General features: G+C 57.8%; 1 protein-coding gene across 7 annotated transcripts in view; it reads right to left on the reverse strand.

Annotated features, from left to right (window-relative positions):
- Positions 1–17,843, reverse strand: part of Arhgef7 (Rho guanine nucleotide exchange factor 7) — a 98,213-nt gene that overhangs the window by 10,693 nt on the left and 69,677 nt on the right. For 6 of the 7 annotated variants that reach the window (XM_048341073.1, XM_048341080.1, XM_048341079.1 and 3 more), the window contains 9 exons: positions 13,583–13,705; positions 12,205–12,343; positions 11,597–11,656; positions 10,727–10,873; positions 8,376–8,462; positions 7,031–7,109; positions 6,765–6,904; positions 4,420–4,644; positions 2,677–2,770 (listed from right to left, as the gene is read on the reverse strand). In XM_048341073.1, the coding sequence (XP_048197030.1) occupies positions 2,677–2,770; positions 4,420–4,644; positions 6,765–6,904; positions 7,031–7,109; positions 8,376–8,462; positions 10,727–10,873; positions 11,597–11,656; positions 12,205–12,343; positions 13,583–13,705 (1,094 nt within the window). The remainder of the gene's footprint in view (positions 1–2,676; positions 2,771–4,419; positions 4,645–6,764; positions 6,905–7,030; positions 7,110–8,375; positions 8,463–10,726; positions 10,874–11,596; positions 11,657–12,204; positions 12,344–13,582; positions 13,706–17,843) is intronic. The other variant, XM_048341074.1, reaches the window with a different exon arrangement.

Consider the following 17,843-nt stretch of genomic DNA (forward strand, 5'->3'; position numbering starts at 1 on the left):
CACCACCCTCCACAGGGCTTCCCTCCCACAGGGCGCTCCGGCTGCCACCACCCTCCACAGGGCTTCCCTCCCACAGGGCGCTCCGGCTGCCACCACCCTCCACAGGGCTTCCCACAGGGCGCTCCGGCTGCCACCACCCTCCACAGGGCTTCCCTCCCACAGGGCGCTCCGGCGGCCACCACCCTCCACAGGGCTTCCCACAGGGCGCTCCGGCTGCCACCACCCTCCACAGGGCTTCCCACAGGGCGCTCCGGCTGCCACCACCCTCCACAGGGCTTCCCTCCCACAGGGCGCTCCGGCTCCACCACCCTCCACAGGGCTTCCCTCCCACAGGGCGCTCCGGCTGCCACCACCCTCCACAGGGCTTCCCTCCCACAGGGCGCTCCGGCTGCCACCACCCTCCACAGGGCTTCCCTCCCACAGGGCGCTCCGGCTGCCACCACCCTCCACAGGGCTTCCCTCCCACAGGGCGCTCCGGCTGCCACCACCCTCCACAGGGCTTCCCTCCCACAGGGCGCTCCGGCTGCCACCACCCTCCACAGGGCTTCCCTCCCACAGGGCGCTCCGGCTGCCACCACCCTCCACAGGGCTTCCCTCCCACAGGGCGCTCCGGCTGCCACCACCCTCCACAGGGCTTCCCTCCCACAGGGCGCTCTGGCTGCCACCACCCTCCACAGGGCTTCCCTCCCACAGGGCGCTCCGGCTGCCACCACCCTCCACAGGGCTTCCCTCCCACAGGGCGCTCCGGCTGCCACCACCCTCCACAGGGCTTCCCACAGGGCGCTCCGGCTGCCACCACCCTCCACAGGGCTTCCCTCCCACAGGGCGCTCCGGCTCCACCACCCTCCACAGGGCTTCCCACAGGGCGCTCCGGCTGCCACCACCCTCCACAGGGCTTCCCACAGGGCGCTCCGGCTGCCACCACCCTCCACAGGGCTTCCCTCCCACAGGGCGCTCCGGCTGCCACCACCCTCCACAGGGCTTCCCTCCCACAGGGCGCTCCGGCTGCCACCACCCTCCACAGGGCTTCCCACAGGGCGCTCCGGCTGCCACCACCCTCCACAGGGCTTCCCTCCCACAGGGCGCTCCGGCTCCACCACCCTCCACAGGGCTTCCCTCCCACAGGGCGCTCCGGCTCCACCACCCTCCACAGGGCTTCCCTCCCACAGGGCGCTCCGGCTGCCACCACCCTCCACAGGGCTTCCCTCCCACAGGGCGCTCCGGCTGCCACGACCCTCCACAGGGCTTCCCACAGGGCGCTCCGGCTGCCACCACCCTCCACAGGGCTTCCCACAGGGCGCTCCGGCTGCCACGACCAAGTGCCCGGGCCAGAGGCGGAAGACCAGGGAGGGGTGTAAAGGCAGCAAGTGTGCTGCTGGCTTCCCACGACACGACCTCACCGGTGCCGCCTGCTCCCTAGGGGCAGACGACGGCCACCTGAGGACAGCACCTCTGCCGTGGCCCGGAGGAGCGGCACCCACGCAGCTCCGTGCGGCTCAGTGCAAAAGCTTTAGGGGACAAGGGCTGCGGAGCCCTCAACGGGCACCAGGTGGGCCCCCACGTGGACCAAGAATGCAGCACCGCGCTGCACGGCAGGCGGGGCACGCAAGGTCCGCTCCCGTGTCGCACACGCACACAGCACCCTGCAGGGCTAGGTGGGGACACTGACACCTTACCCACAGTCCTCCTGACCCACCTACTAGGGGTGCGGGGCAGCGGGGCAGGCACCCCGCTGTTTCACCCCCCCGCCACGGCCGGCCTCGCTGCAGGCGGGCTCCGTGTGCCCCGGCGGCGGGGCGCGCGTATGCGGAGGAGCTGGGCTGTCTCCACAGCGCGCCCCTGCCCGAGCTCCAGGGGCACCACAGCTGCTCCGGTGCCCACCGGCCCTGTCCGGCGTCTGTGGAAGCCGAGCTCGGGGCTGTCGCCGCACGGCCGCACCCCGGGGCCCACGGAGCACTGGCCGGCACGCAGCGGACGGGAGCCCCGAGGACAAGGCGCTCGCCTCGCTCCGCAGCGCCCCTCACACCGGCCACCCACCCGTCACCCCGTACAGACGGGGGCAGCCGCCACAGACCCGCTCACCCCGAGAAGGCCAGCCAGAGGCCTCTGTGCCCACAGAGGGGACGCGGACACCGTGGAGGGAGGCGTGGGGGGGGGGGCGCCGCAGCCTGAAGCCCAGGCTAGGCGGGTGCTGACCTGAGAACTGCCCCCCCCCCCCCCGTCTATCATGCCCTCCCCTATGGGCCGTCTGAAAGGAGCCCCTCAAGCGTCAGGCCTGTCTGACTGCTCCCCCCACCCCGTCACCGTGAGTCCCCAGCTGGCTGGCGGCCCCGTCTGCAGGGAGGGGTCAGGCCAGCAGGAGGCAGCACCCGTACCCTTAGACGGGTCACTCAGCCCTGGGCAGACCCCCGTCCCAGTGAGCGCTTCCCTGCAGCCTGGACGCCCACCGGCTCACAGCCCTTCCTCACAGGCGACGGGGGGCGGTCACCCCAGCACCCATGGGAGGTGGAACCCTCCACGGCCTACGGCATGGGCTGACAGCGGGCCGCGGGCCCCCCGAGAGGAGCTTACAGGCCATCCGGGGGCCTCCGGAACGGCCACCCCGCCCCCCAGAGCCCAGGGCTGCTCTCCGGTGAGGGGCGGGGCGCCGGAAGCCGGGGTCCCCTCGGTACTCACTCTTGCGCAGGGCGAACTCCTCATCCGAGGGCTTCCGCTCCGGCTTGCGCTTGGGCAGCAGCTTCTTCATGGTCTTGGGGCTCTTACTGAGGTCCTGAGGAGACAGAGGGGGCAGAGCTGCCACGGGGCTCCCCTGGTTGGGGGGGGGGCTGCCGGCAGGGCGGTGCCACCGGAGGCGATGCCCGCCTCACTCACCCGGCCGCCCCGCACTCGTCCACAGCCCGGCAGGGCTTCGTGCGGCCGGCCACGCGCATCCCCCGAAGCCCCGTATTAATGCCCCACGGTGGCCCCCACCCAGCACGTGTGCTGCGGCTGGTGGGAGAAGGGCCGGGCGTCACGCGCCCCTCCCACGGGGACGAGGAAAGGACGGAAAGCCGCGGCTATTTTGCAAGACGTTAGTCAAAGTGCCTTTAAGAAAGTGTGTGAATGGGGAGGGGGCCGCGGGAACGGAGGGCGGGCGGGAGGGTGCGCATTTACGTGCCCTCATTAAGGAGTGGACGACACAGCTTGAGCGGTGGGGACAGCCGTGGAGAGCCGGGGGGGGGGGGGGGCCGGACGCTGGTCAAGGCCCACTGCACTCGTGCCCTGACCCGTGGAACCGGAACCACTGTGTGAGGCGAGGCGCTGCAGGCTCTGGACTGGGGTGAGGCTGCCCGGCGCCCCAGTTCACTCTCGTGCCGGGGGAGGAGGGGGTGCCCGCCATCTCAGCACCCGTTCCTCACGCACTGCCGCCGCCCGCCCATTTCAACTCTACACTGAGAGCAAGAGGCGGGCTCGCCGTGCCCCCGCCCTGCGCCCGCCCGGAGAGCCCTGCGCTCACGCTCTGCTCCCGCGACGCCACCTGGCCCCGGAGCTTCCGGTCCCGGGCCCTGCTCCCACCTGGCTGCAGCCAGCCTGTGCCCACCGCAGACCCTCCTTCTTGGCCTGACAGTTTTACCCCAGCAATGAAGGGCATCTCCGACTCTTGCTTGCAACCCCTCCCTTCTTCATAGCACAAGCGCTGAACCACACGACAAAGCCCCCCCCCCCACATTAACAACCCCGGCACGCGACTGTGCCGGCTAGAAACAAATCCACCAAGGGCGGAAGCGGCCGGGGGGCGGGGGGGGGGGGGGGAAGGCCGCCCAGGGCCCCACCGGCAGTGCACCAGCACTCTCACACTCCTGCACTTGCTCACACTCACAGCAGTGTGCATGAGAACTTGCACGCACGTCACACTCTCACCATACGGCTCACACTCACTGCAGTGGTGGGTGGGAACCCGGCGGAGGCCCAGGAGCTGCCCGGCAACGGAACCCAGCGTGCAGAGCGAGCCAGGCGCAGGGCTCGAGAGGGGCGGGAAGGGAGTTGCCCTACGGACTTGACTACCCTCCCTACGCTGGCGTACGCGCTCCTCATCCCCATCCTCATCTCAGACAAACCCCAAGCACCGGCCAGGCAAGGCCCTCGCCGCCAGTGATCACGGCCTCCCACGGGCACGGGGGGCCGCGGCACGCACAGGCGGGCCTGGAGGCTGCACACGTGCCCCACGTCGGTCCCATGGGGGTCCGGGCCCTCGAGCCCTGGCATCATCAGAAGGAAACCACCACCAAGACTGAAGGTAGGGCCTGCCCACGGTTCCGAAGAAGGCACAGACGAACACCAGACTTCGCCTCCGGACCCACCGGACGCACGAGACGACCCATCCACAGACCCAGACTCCTGCGCGCAGCCAGGGCTGCTTGCGTGGCTGAGGGGCCTCACCTCCTTGTAGCAGAGAGCAGCCGAGGGCCGGAGGGGCGGTGCGGGCCGCAGGCAGCTCAGGCTCCACGGCTTGGGGGTCTTCGGAGGCTCCAGGGGTCCCCAACTGATGGTGGTGTGCGGGGTGCCGTGGTGGGAGGGGTGGGGGAGCGTGTGGTAGGCGGGCGCCAGCGCCCCGGGCTTACTGTCTGCGTGTTTGCTGGATGGAGGGATGGGGTGGGAGGGGAGCTGCCGGCACAGAGGGCGAGAAAAGCAGAGACGGCATGAGACTGGCACGGTCGCCGCGCGGGGACCCCGTCGCACGCGGTGGCTTTGCCGGCAGAGGGCTTCGCGTGGGCACGGGCTGCCCTCCACGCTAGGCCACGGCTGGCTCTGGGCTGAGGCGAGCCGGTGTGTGCTGGGGCCCCAGGCCAATTCCCTATGGGCCACATCTGCCAGGCAGGAACACCGGGAAAAGGCTCACCACGGAGCGCAAGCGTCAGAATCCCACAGGAGAGCGGGCCTTCGTGGACGGCCCTCCCAGCCGCACATCTACCGCCTGGGCTCTCCGGGCCGAGCCTCGCCCGGGCCCTCTGGAGGGGAACTCAGCAGCCAGGTGCATTTCTAATGGTGGCCTTCATATGTAAAGGGGCGAGAGACAGCAAAGAACCCTCTGCCCCATCATCAAAGCTGTGTCTTTGAAATAAGCAAAATACTCTCTCCATTCAGATAAAAACACATTGTTCAAAAGCTAATTTATCAGAGGTGTGTATTCCTGTAAGTCCTCAAAACATTTCATCACAATGCTAATGGAAAAACAAGACCTTACGTGAAGTAGCAAACACTCAAAATGAGCCACTGGCCCCCAAGTGCCCAGTAGGGCAGGCAGAAGGGCTTGAGGAGCCCACAGCTGGGTGGGGCCGTCATCTTAAAGGTGTGGTAGACACGGGAAGCAAGGCCAAACCCCACGGCCATCGGCTGTGAGCTCCTGGGTCGGTGGGTTAACAGCTATTAACTACCAAAAGACAGGATTTGTCAAACGAAGGAACTTACAGGCGGAGAAGGTGGTGTCAAACATGAGCGTCTGACTGATGGGTGAACTGAAATACCCCAGTTGGAAGCCAAAAAGAACAGACAGAATCCCAGAGATGCTCCCGAGAGAATGCAGAGCGCTGGTGGTGTGGGGCCTGAGGTCAGCACCCGCCCCGCCCCGCCCCGCCCCACCCCTGCGGGAGGTGCCAGCCCAGCCACCGTTGCCGGACCGACCAAGTACACAGCAAAGTCTGCTCAAAAGGAAACTCAGCTGGATGCAAACACATTTGCACAGCCCTGCAGCCACTCTGCACACGCAGCTACTGCCCCTGGTAAGCTGGGTTTCACAAAAACAAACTGTCTACAGGGGATTTACACAAGGACAAGTGTCCAGAGCACAGCCATTCGTGTCGGCTAGCATGCGTTCTGGCCGCCTCCTGCTGAGAGCGCGCAACACCGGGAAACTGGACCAAATGTGGCGGTGCAGCAATCTCCCAGCTTCAGCTTCAGATTTAGACAGGAAAGGGAGGGACGCCTCAAAAGCAGACACTAATGAAGATGTGAGGAAAATCCAAAGGCAAAATGCCAATGAAATCATGCTTTGTTTTTTCAAAGTCTTCCTCAATTTTCACTAAAGATGATAATGCTGAAATAGTGCAGCATCAATTTCTTAATCACAAACAGCTGAACGGGGAGGTCTGGACTATGGTGATGATCTATTTGAATTTCATGTTTCTTAAAAGAAAAAATTAAGGGCTGAGTAGGTGGCTTAGCAGGAGAGTGCTTGCCTAGCATGCACGAAGCCCTGGGTTCGATTCCTCAGCACCACATACACAGAAAAAGCCGGAAGTGGTGCTGTGGCTCAAGTGGCAGAGTGCTAGCCTTGAGCAAAAGGAAGCCAGGGACAGTGCTCAGGCCCTGAGTTCAAGGCCCAGGACTGGCAGGAAAAAAAAATTAAAATTAAAAAGCTGCTGGGCTTTTTATTAATTGAAAAATGATACATTTCTTAAAATCAAATTAATGAACTAAAAATTCGATTTGTCTTTAACACAAATCTGGTGTCATCAATATTACAAAAAAAAAAACTAAACTAAGCCATAATGAATGCAGTTGAATTTTTCAGAGGAGAGCCTCTGGGGGTGGCTCTCGGGGACTGGCAGGAGCCGGGTGGTCTTTGGGGGCGGCTCTGGGCAGGGCCTTGACGAGCATAGGCGGCAGAGGCCTCCGCAGGCCCACGGCGGGCGGGAGCAGGCCTCACAACAAACACCCCAGCAAACACCCCAGCCAGCGCCTCCCCATGGGCCCCCTCATGCAGCAGAGACGCCCGCGGCCCTTACGGTATGGGACGGCACCGAGTGGGGCTTGATGGTGGGGTTGCCCATGGCGGTGACCTTCGTCTGCTTCTGCAGGTGGTCCACCCATTCGTGGAGGTCCTGCTGGTTGTTGCAAGACACCAGTATCCGCTCGATCATGCTCCCTAAGACGGAAAACAACAGTGAACACAGACACACAGACACACACACACACACCCATCCCGGAGGTAAGTGAACAAGGATCTGCACACGAGGGCAGCGGCAGACTCACGCCAGCGGGCACCCATCACCTGATATCTCAAACGCGTTCCTATGGTTTTCGCTGTCCTCAAGCTTTGTGATTGTCATTCCTGTCGTTGGTAGCTTTCCCTAAAAATTGACACCCCCCCAAAAGAACACAATCATTGCCTTTCTAGTAAAGAAGGTGCTACCGTTACTAATTGTGCAGTGTGCTCTTTGCGTATAACAGTCCATGTGTAACATTTAAAACTACCTTAAATAAGACATAATACCACAGTGAAGACACCAGAAGGTAAAGTAAAAACCTGAACAAAACTCTCATCTGTTGATTTCACTAGACACAAACGTAAGACATAAATAAACACATGACCCTATGATAAAATCAGAGTACAACAGCTGTTTCAAATGAAGCCTTGGGAAGGGCTCTGATTTGGAAGCAGAGCCAGTGGGAAGCTGGTCTGGAGGTGAGGCTCAAGGGGTAGGAACAAGGAGCCTCCGCTGAGCAATCCAAGGACAGGACGCCAAGTGTCTGTGCTAAGGCGGCCTCCACACTGCCCACAGCAGGATCTGGACCTGGGCCTGAAATGTCAGCTCTGAGATCCCACAAGGCGGTGAAAACCGGGTCCTTTGTCAACAAGAAGTGGCGTGTCCCACAGCCATGGCCAATTGGGCCGACTTTAGAGAAGTCCAGGTGTTTGAGGCTAAGTTGTTATAGAAAGCTCCATCAGCACGCCAACAGCAGCACTTCACAATGAGGCATGAGCAGTCTGCCCCAACAGGGCATGTGGCAATGTACAGCGTGGTTCTCAACACTTGGGAGGTTGAGGCAGAGAGGCTACCAACCTCCTACAGCAGAGGGCAGAGGGCAGACTGCGTCCCGCCTCTCCACCTCCCCACACCCTACAGCGTGCACAGGGAAGACTCTGCTGGCCCCCGCTCCAGAGCCAGTAACCACCCACTCCTTGCAGGATTCCTGGAGGAAGCCCGCAGAAGGAGTGACACCGCAAGGTTACTCACTGTGCCCTGCTCAACCCAACCTGTTCTGCATGAGGTGGCACGGTCTGGGGCAGACTGACATGCACCAAGCACCGTGTCTTCACAATGTGGCTCCACAAATGAATACTTCCTTCCTCACAAGCATTAACGTGTCCCATACATACAAAGGAACAAAATGCTGCCCCACTCAAAGCAATTAGGTACCGACAAGGTTTAAGCAGCAGTACTGTCTAGTCCAGTACAGTAGTATTCTAAACAGTATTGACTAAAAACAGCAAATGCCCAAAGTGTCACTGGCCATACACAGATGTGTGTAACATAACACAAAGGTTCAAAACCAGTGTCAAAATGACTCCCATATCCCCCAAACAACAACACATAAACTCAACTGCATTTTACCTGATAGATGAAACCACTCATCCTGGGGCTGGCAGACAACATTAGTAAAAGGTTTGGGAAGAGCAGAAGGTATCTCTCATTCTTTTCCTTAAAAAAAAAATGCAAGTAATTTTTTAAAACATACTTATTGGATAAAAGAGGTTGAAGACTGTCAAGACAGATTTCTAACAGTGAAAATGAAACAAGGAAACCTACTGGGGATTCGATTTTCATGGGGAAGAGGCCAATGAGCACAGTTTAAATGTGTGGAGAACAAGGAAGTCTCTCATCCCCTGTCTAACTTATTTAAGCCAATAAAACAATTACTTGCTAATGCTATATTATAACCTGTCAAATACTATTATTTCCTGTTGGTATTTCTACCAAATTGTACAGACTAAGTGAAATGGAAATAGCTGTGATCAATTCTGTATTCTAGGCTGGGAATATGGCCTAGTGGTAGAGAGCTTGCCTAGCATGCAGGAAGCCCTGGGTTCCATTCCTCAGTACCACATACACAGAAAAAGACGGAAGTGGTGCTGTGGCTCAAGTGGTAGAGCACTAGCCTTGCGTACAGAGATTCTCAGAGACAGAGTTCAGGCTCTGAGTTCAAGCCCAAGGACTGGCAAAAGAAAAAAAAAAGAAAGAAAATGTACTGAGGGGCAGAGAAACAGGCAGATTCTTCAAACTAAACTGTTCTCATTTATCTCTTCATTTTCCTGGTTTACATGGAATGCATACAAGCATGACTTGCATATTAAAATCATATATATATAAAGACACGATGAGCTAAAGAGATCACATCTGCAAACAGATGTTCCCAAGACCCTGGGAGACACAGAGACAGAGAGGCCCCAGTCCTTTCTATGCACTGCTAAGCGATGCTAGCCAGGTGCCAGAAAGCGCTCCCACCCAGACGGCACCGGGAGCCTTGGGAAAACAACAGCATCGACCGTGCCACCTACTCGAGAGGCAAAGCAGGCAGGCTGCGGCTTAGGCCAGCCGGGGCAAAGCTAGGGAGAGTTCATCACCAACTGCCACTACAGGGCTGGGGAAGCGGCCCAAGGAGGGGGGCGCGGCGCCTATCTCCTAAGACTCCAGGTTCAATCCCAATATGGTAAAACCAAAGAGCAAGCGAGAAGTCCTGACCACAGCCTCACCCTGCCCTGTGGGAGATGGGGCGTGCTGGGAATGCCCTGAGCCTCGGCCAGGAAGCACCTGCAGACCGACAGCTTCCCGTGGTCCGTGGTGGGGGGAGTGTGTGTGTGTGTATGTGTGTGTGTGTGCAACACCTGTGCGTCACGTGTAGGGGAGAACCTGGCCAGGAAGCACCTGCAGACCGACAGCTTCCCGTGGTCCGTGGTGGGGGGAGTGTGTGTGTGTGTGTGTGTGTGTGTGTGTGTGTGCAACACCTGTGCGTCACGTGTAGGGGAGAACCCAGCCACACTGCAGAGAGGAGTCCCGCAGCAAACACTTTGGGAAACGTTCCAGATATCTTCACAGACTAATGCCTTTGTCTTTGAAGATAAATTGTAGGAATCAGAAGCACCCTGTTCCTTGAGAGCTCTGGGGTCCCTGAGGAAAGTCATCATTTACAAAGCCTCAAGGTACAGACAAGGAATCCATCTTAACGCTTCACGCAAGGCAGGCACAGAATATGTGGTGGGAGTTTCCTGCAAGCTGGTTCAGTCAGCAAGACACCTGCTTAGTGACGCAATCACAAAACACAACTGGTCCATTGCCACAAGAATCAGGCTTATTCGCCTGCTTCACCCAACCCACAGCAAATGTGGCCTCCCGGGAGTAAGACGCACTTAAGACACAGCGGAAGTACAGGGCCTTACCACGGGAAAGGGCAGGTTCCCAGGGCCAGGCCAGCCCTCCCCGAGCTGGGGCCGGCACGTGTGGCCCTCGCCAGTCCTGTCTCCACAGGCACTCTACTATGCACCACACTGTTCCCAGCAGCGCTCAACTACTCAGCAAGCCCGTCAGCTCTCAGCCTCCTGCCCTATGCTCAGCCTTCCTCTGTCTGTCAAGTATGAACCGCCAACCACAACTAATATCTAAGCCAGGACTGGAAACCAGGAGATCCTGTACTTCAAGACCTTAAAAGCAGGACGGGACGGGCACTGGGGTTCGCAGCTCTACTCCAACTGAGGAGGCAGAGATCTACAGAACTGCAGCCAAGTCTGGAGACTCCATCGCTTAAAGAGCCGGGCTAGATTCATGGCTCAAGTGGTACAGCGCCACAGTAAGTGAGCAAGTCAGCTGAGTAAACTTGAAGCTCGGAGTTCAAACACCAGTACTGGCAGAGACCGAGAGACAGAGACAGAGGGGACGGACAGGCTGCTGTGGCCCAGGCGCTGTGGTACCTCGCTTCCCGCACACTGAATCATGACCTGGGACATGTACACGACATTGCCCAGAGTCTTGATGTCGTCTCCCTCCCAGTTCCGGATGGCTTCCGTCAGAATCTGCAGCTCGAGCTCTTTCCTTTTTCGTACTTCTTGACACTGGGCCTGCACGACATAGGATGACACTGGTCACAGACAAAAGCTTTCAAGGGCTTAAGTTTTGGTCACATTGGTTTTTTTCTTTAAACAGTTATTTATTATTTTGTGTCTTCGTAAGACAGATAATCTAATGATTTTCTTAACTACGTGGAATGGCAAGTTTTGCTTAAAAGTAGGAAGCTGAGTAAAAAAAACCAAATTCTCGAAAAATAATTACTCTGGAAATAATATTCCAGACAACATTCTAGAAAAACACAATTGATTTTCCAACTTTTACAAAGAAGAATTATACAGCAAACAGAAAAGCTCTTTCAGTCTGCCAACAAAGAAAAAAGAAAACAGTACGTGGCACTTGTGCTATAAATAAGGTAAAAGTCTTTAAAACGCAGTTGGTCAAACAGTGTGACAGCACAAGAGAGCCCCAGCAGGTGCGTTCCCTGGAGCACCACAGAGGCCCGTGGAGGGAGGCGAGCGCACCGTGGCTTTACTAGGTATGAATTACACTGTGCCTTTCCAATCTCACACCATCGGCCTAGCCGCTGTCTGGGGCCCACAGCACATGAAAGGAGGAGAATTTAGCCACAGACTGTTACTAGACCTTGTTTTTATTTCAGCTGAGTAAACATCAAATTCAAGTCACAAGTAACTTTCTACCACCTAAGTTTTTCATTTGCTATGTGCATTTGTCATAAAATCACCTGAGGGGAGAATAATACGCTCATCACTTACTGAAAGGTTTTTGAAGGCAGTCATAGATTTCTGAATATCTTGTCTATCAGGATGATACTCCTTTGGATAAAAGAACCCACTATTAGCTTTCACAATGAAAACATTTTTCTTAAAATGGCCCTCTTTCTTTCCTTCCTCCCGCCTTCCCTCCCCGCCCCGCTGCTCTCTCTGGAATCATGAAGCAGTGGGCTTGGGGAGAGGGGAAGGCCATCTGGAGAGGAGCAGACAGGAGCAGGGGTCGGCACCGTCTGCCCCGTGGACAAAGCCAGTCTTCGCTCGGCCCTACAGCAGCAGAGCTGAGCTCAACAGCCCTCTCAAACCCAGAGGATTCACCACCGTGACCCACACTGCCATTACTTCAGTGACGCTTTCACCACCGTCACTGCACCACCTCACTCCTGGCAATGAGGGTCCTTCCCAGCTTTTGATGGGCAGAGAGGCGGGGAAGCGATAACCCTTTCTACCTGTAGAGCTGAGTAAGGAACTACGCGTCAGAGTTAACAAAGCCGTGTGAAGCTCTGACTGAACTCCATGCCCCCTGCCCCCTCCCCCCGCGGCTCTGACGGTGCCACGCGCAGCCCGGGGCCCGGGGGGTGGGGGCGCAGCACCTCCATGTGTCTCTCCAGCTCCTTCAGCAGGGTGGGGTACTTGTCCAGGCGCATGAAGGGCTTGCTGAGGCCGGTGGTCAGCACGAGGATTCCAGGGCTGCTGGCACCCTTCGTCTCCATGAACTCCCCTAGGTCCTCGCTAACGGCAGAGCAGGAAAAACAAAGGTGGGGTTGGGGCGGAGGAGCGTGGCTTGGCTTTGCCAGTCAAGAGCCAGGGCTCGCGGCAGGCAAGTAACACGGTACAGGCCCTAGGTTTCATCATCAAGCCCGGGCTGCACGTGGCCCAACTCCAAAGGGAGCCTGCCAGAGGCAGCTGTCCCTGCTCTGACGTGGAGCGCATCTGCGAGTCCCCTGGCCAAAGGGGCCTACCGTGTGCGGGCATCGCACAGGCCTGCCTTGTGGGAGCGGCATGTCAGAGAAGGAGCGGTTCCTCCCTCGTGGGCCAGGGGCCACAAGAGGCCAGCCGCCGCCACCGCTCATCTCCGTTCGCCAGCCTTTCCCAAAGGGAAAGGTGCCGCCCGAGACCCGACGCACGCGGAGCTGCTTGAGGAAAGGATGCTCGCAGACCACAGGGACCGAGCAGGCCCTGCAGGCTGCGGGAACCGTAGGGGCTCCTGACGTAGTGCGCGGCATGCATCGCGGCAGAAAGGGACCAAATGCGCAGGCTTGTGTGCGGTGGCATGTCACAGGACCACGGCACACAGGGCAAGCAGGTGGGGCAGCTGAGGGCAGGACCAGAAATGACAGAAAGCTTTACATTTCCACCACTTCCTGCCCACGGCCACCCGCCCTGCACCCATCTAACACATGGGTCCTCCATACCCGTTTCTGTTGTCCCCGCCCCCAGCGATCAACAAGAACAGCATGTGCAGGCTCCAGCGCATGGACACTGTTCCCACACGACAGCTGATGCACAATGGCCACCTGCAGGTGCCACGGGGCCCGAGTGGCCGTGCCTAGGCTGGGCCCCACGCCAACTATCAGGACCCCGGTGCCCGCGTCGCCCACTTTCTGCGCTCTCCACACTGCCTCACTGGACGGGGGCACCTGCCTGCATCTCCCCCTTTCTGTACTCACTGGAGGAGGGGCGCCTGCCCACGTCTCCTGGACCCGGGCTGGCTGTCAGCTTTGGAACCCAGGAGAATTGACTGCGCAGGCTCGCCTCGCGTGCTTCCCAACTCCAACTCTCCCACCCAACTCCAGGCCAGAGGGAAGCGCTGAAAGGGCCCTTTCTTTCACAAACACTCCAACTAGCGTCTCCGAATTTTACTAGACCTTGTCAAATATTAATTCTGAAGTGAAATCTCAACCATGCTAACTTCACTAGTATCACTATTACTAGAATCAGGCGGAATCCGGCGGCAGAGCGCGCTCCAACCTGTGCTCTGTGAGGACGCTGACGGCAGACGGGTGGTTGGCACAGTAGGCGAGGTACAGGGTTCTCATCTGTGGCATAAGGCTCAGGAAACAGCCTCCGACTCTCTGCTGGGCCTCGGGGGACCTGAGACACGGAGGGAGGAGATGTCAGGCACAGAGAAGCTGACGAGTCACACAGCTGCCCTCTGCTTCTGTCCCCACCGCAGGAAGAGGGCCCCGGAAGCGGCTCTCCTGGGGGGCACCTTCTGTAGTGCCCCGGCTGCCAGCATGGACACACAACACAAGGACCAACAGCCCAGGTGCTCTCAGAAGTGAGAAAGCATAAGAAGAGAAACCCAAAGCGGTCATCGACCCAAGTCAAGGCTGGCACGGGACAAACCCAATTTTCACTCCAAGCGACAGAGACAAAGGATGGACCTTCTCCTTCCCGATTCCGTGCCATACAGGCAGTGCTAAGGACTCACAAGAGCCCAGTCCCGCAGCCAGGCCCCGCGCTGTGGGCACGCCGCCCGCTTTCTCAAGCCCGGGGGCCACCGTCCACCATCCCAGCATACTGACAGCAAGAATCGTCTCCTTTGGGTCCTGAGGGCAGATGACCCAGGGGAAGTGACCCACAACAGTCAGTGCCAGGGACTGACTCCTGGGAAAACCCAGAACCCTCCATCTCCACCCACGGTCAGCACTCCCTAAGTGTTTTCCCATGGTCAGGATAACCCATCTCCTATCAGGGTAACAGTTCAACTACGAAAAACAGACTAAGCAATGCACATCACAGGAAGCACCACAAGGAATGCAAGTGCTCCAAGTCGGACATGGTATCTTAGGTCGGGACCTTCAGGAGGAACAGCACTTCGCAGGGCCCGGGGCTGTGGCTCGGGATCCACAGTGAGCTGGCGACCACACAGCGGGCACAGTCGTGTTTCTCCTGCGGGCTACTTAGGCATACGCCTGCCCCAGTGTCACCGCAAGGGTGTGCGCCACCATGTGCTGGAAGCCACGCCCACCAAGTGTGCGGATCGACCTAGGACCGCCTCTTCTTTTCTGCAGTCCCTTCGTTGAGCACTCTTAGTTCATGCCTGCTGTGCTAACAGAACACCTAGGGCCAGGAGACTGGTCAAGAGGGACTTGCCATTCACAGTTCTGGAGGCTGGGGTCGGGGGTCTTTCTCTACTTCCAGGATGGTGCATCACAGCTGCGTCCCTACAGCAGAGGTGGGGCGGCTGCTTGGTTCCTCTTGTGAAGAGCGCCAAACCCAGCGTGCAGGCTGCACTCTCAAGACCTGGCCACCGGACGGGCGAGGCAACCTAATGTGCGACTCTGGTCCTCACCGTGCCGTCTCCCTGAGGTCAGGGCCGGGGGAGTCACCTCTCCGGGTCCCTGGGCCACCAAGGGGCCCTTAATTAGAAGCACTTTCTACCCTGAGCTGCGGAGAAGGGGCTGGGCGAGGGTATATGGTCTGGTGGGATCGGCCAGCTGGACACATTAGGGAAAGCTTCATGTCTGAGACATGGAGCACCAAAATCACGATCCTCTCCACATCCAGCTGTCATTCCATGTTCACCCCTCACTGTCTCCGAGGCTCTGACCCACGGAGGACACACGCGGAGCAGGGCCCCGCCAGCCGGCCCCGGACGGCGGTGGAGACAGCAGATCTGAGCCTTGCTCTGTACCTCTCTCCAGGCGGATCTTCCCTCCCACTTCATGGAAGAGCGGCTTGGGGGCAGAGGAGAGCACCTTCAGCAAAGGGCCGCTGGGGCTCCACAGCGCCACACGCTGGACGGGAGGACAGGCTCTGCCTCCGGAGGGAGCCGCTCAGGACCTCCTCCCCAGCAAGGAAGCTCCCTCCCCAGCTGGGTTCTACAAGAGCCAGCTGATCTCATGTGAGCAAGGCATATCCCAGCCCACAGCAGAGGGGGAGACTCACAGAAGCACAGAGGTGCCCAGCCCAGGGCAGAAACTGACGACGGAGACAAAGGCCTTGCAAACAGCCCCTGTGCACACTCACAGCTGGGCCACAACAAGGACAGCCATTTCCAGCCTACCAGGGAGGTCGCAGAGCCAGGGTTGTACCGTGGGGTGCTCCACGGGAGGACTCTCCCTGAGTGGTCGGTCTCCTTAGACCCCAGCTCACACTGATCTCTCAATCACAGCCTGTAACAGGCATTTGTGGGCTCTGCGGGCCATAGGCTGCGGTCACTTCCGACATCTCTGAGACTCAAAACAGTCCAGATCTGTAAACGTGTCCCCAAATCATGTATTTTCTAGGAAGTCAACAGACGCACACACTATATATAACGCCCAGGAACTATTAGCAGAAGCCATGTGGGTGAGGTGTGTAGGGCACAGTCCAGGGCTGGCGGTCGACTCTGAAGCCCCGTCACCCACACCCTGCAGCCACGCCTCCTACTGACCCCACAACCCTGGGTCACAAGGGCAGATGACGTGGGGGGCAGGGTGTGCTGTGTCCATGCCGGACTGAGAGTACATGACAGCACCTCGGTACGAGATGTGGATGTTCCAGACGGACAGCTTTTAAACAAAATAAACTATCTTCTAGTTTATGCTATGCAAATGCTACAGAGGCACAGTCCGAACACTTTATAAAAATATGTTTATGTGATTCTGAAGCTTTAAGATTAATTTTTGAACAAAATCCATATGCAATAACTCATATTAGCAATTACAGTAAGGATATTATTTCAAGAAACTCAAGTCCTATCACGTATAAGACCCCAAGATCACACCTAAAATCTTGCCACTAACTGACGAGGCAGGGTTTCAGTAACAAGAACAGCAGGAATGCACGGCGGGGGGGGGGGGGGGAAGCGGGTGGAAAAGTGCCCTTCCCGGCCGGCCTCGGGGCCTGGTGAGCGGGGCCTGTGGGCCTCGGGAGGCTGGGAAGCGGTGGGGCCACTGCTCAGGGGCCTCCACGGGCTGCAAAACCAGGGAACTGACCTCCCAAGTGATTGGCTTTGTTCACAGCAGGAATTCCCATCTCAACGGGCTCCATTCAAACATTTCAAGGACCAGCCACTGAAACAGAGCTGTTGTCAAGGACACAGGCAAAGGACATGGCCCTATGCTGAGTGCTGACTCATGAAAAGCCACTTCACGCAGGCCTGGTCGCCTGGTCTGCACCTGCTGAGTACCACCTTCTGCAAGTGTGCACATGAACGGGCAGCATGGAAGGAACCAGAAGCCCGGCCCCCTGGGAGACCTCAGCCTGATCCCAATCCTTTAGGAGAGGACTGCCTTACTAAAGCAGTGTCACCAATATACTCTCAATCAACTTGACTCAGAACTAACAAGTGTCTTAAGTATGATTTCATTGTTATGGTTAAGGTGTGGTACAGAAAGTTGACCATTTCCTAAGTCAGGTGATGAGTACAGTTCTTTTTTTGGATGATGTCACCCCTTCCTTCGTTCTTCACTACTACTCCAGTCCCTGCCTACAAGTTCAGAGTTCATTTTCCACGCAGTGTATACTGAATAGCATGGTTGCATTTGCTTACCCACTCTCCCTCCCTCCCACTCTTTGCCCCCCTAAAAAGAAAAAAAAAAAAAAACAAAGAAAGCAAAAATAAAAAATACTACCACCACCACCAGTAACAACAACAAAGCCCACGTTTCCATTTCCTGGAATGCATTTCCATGAACACTATTTCAAATGTTCAGAGGCGTTACACTGTTAGGTTCTTCCCCCCTAAGGACACCCTCCTCTAGTCTGACTGTGTGTGAATGCCTGTTATCATGTGCAATGACAAGAACATTCCAAACTCGAGAAGACTTTGAGGTTCCATTTTTGTTTCTCATAACAAATGTAATTAAAAGTAAACTCTCAAATTATAAATGGGTTTCGAGAACTCTACTTTGAAGATTCTGTTAAGACTCCTCCAACTCATCTTCCTATAGAAGCAATTTTACTAACATCCCTACGCATTCCCAGACCAGAATTGCCGGTGTTGAAAGAATACTTTAAGTAAAAGTCACAATCTACTAACCTAGTAAATCGTGTCTACGTAATTCCTTCCACTGGTGCTTTCCAGGAAATCTGCGTGCTGGTGTTCTCCTGAGTGGCACCTGCTCCCTTGCCCCTCCCTACACCCCACCCCTCCACGGTCAGGGAAGCCGGGGTCTGTTTTCCACCGTCTATGGGCTCAGGTGAGCGGGAGGCGGGGGAGGAACGGCCGGGCCCCAGGGAAGCCCATGAGCAGGGAGCTACTGAGCCAAAGGTGGAATGTGTGCTGCAGACACATCCTCAG

This window comes from Perognathus longimembris, chromosome 3 (assembly GCF_023159225.1).
Source record: "Perognathus longimembris pacificus isolate PPM17 chromosome 3, ASM2315922v1, whole genome shotgun sequence".
Classification (NCBI taxonomy): domain Eukaryota; kingdom Metazoa; phylum Chordata; class Mammalia; order Rodentia; family Heteromyidae; genus Perognathus; species Perognathus longimembris.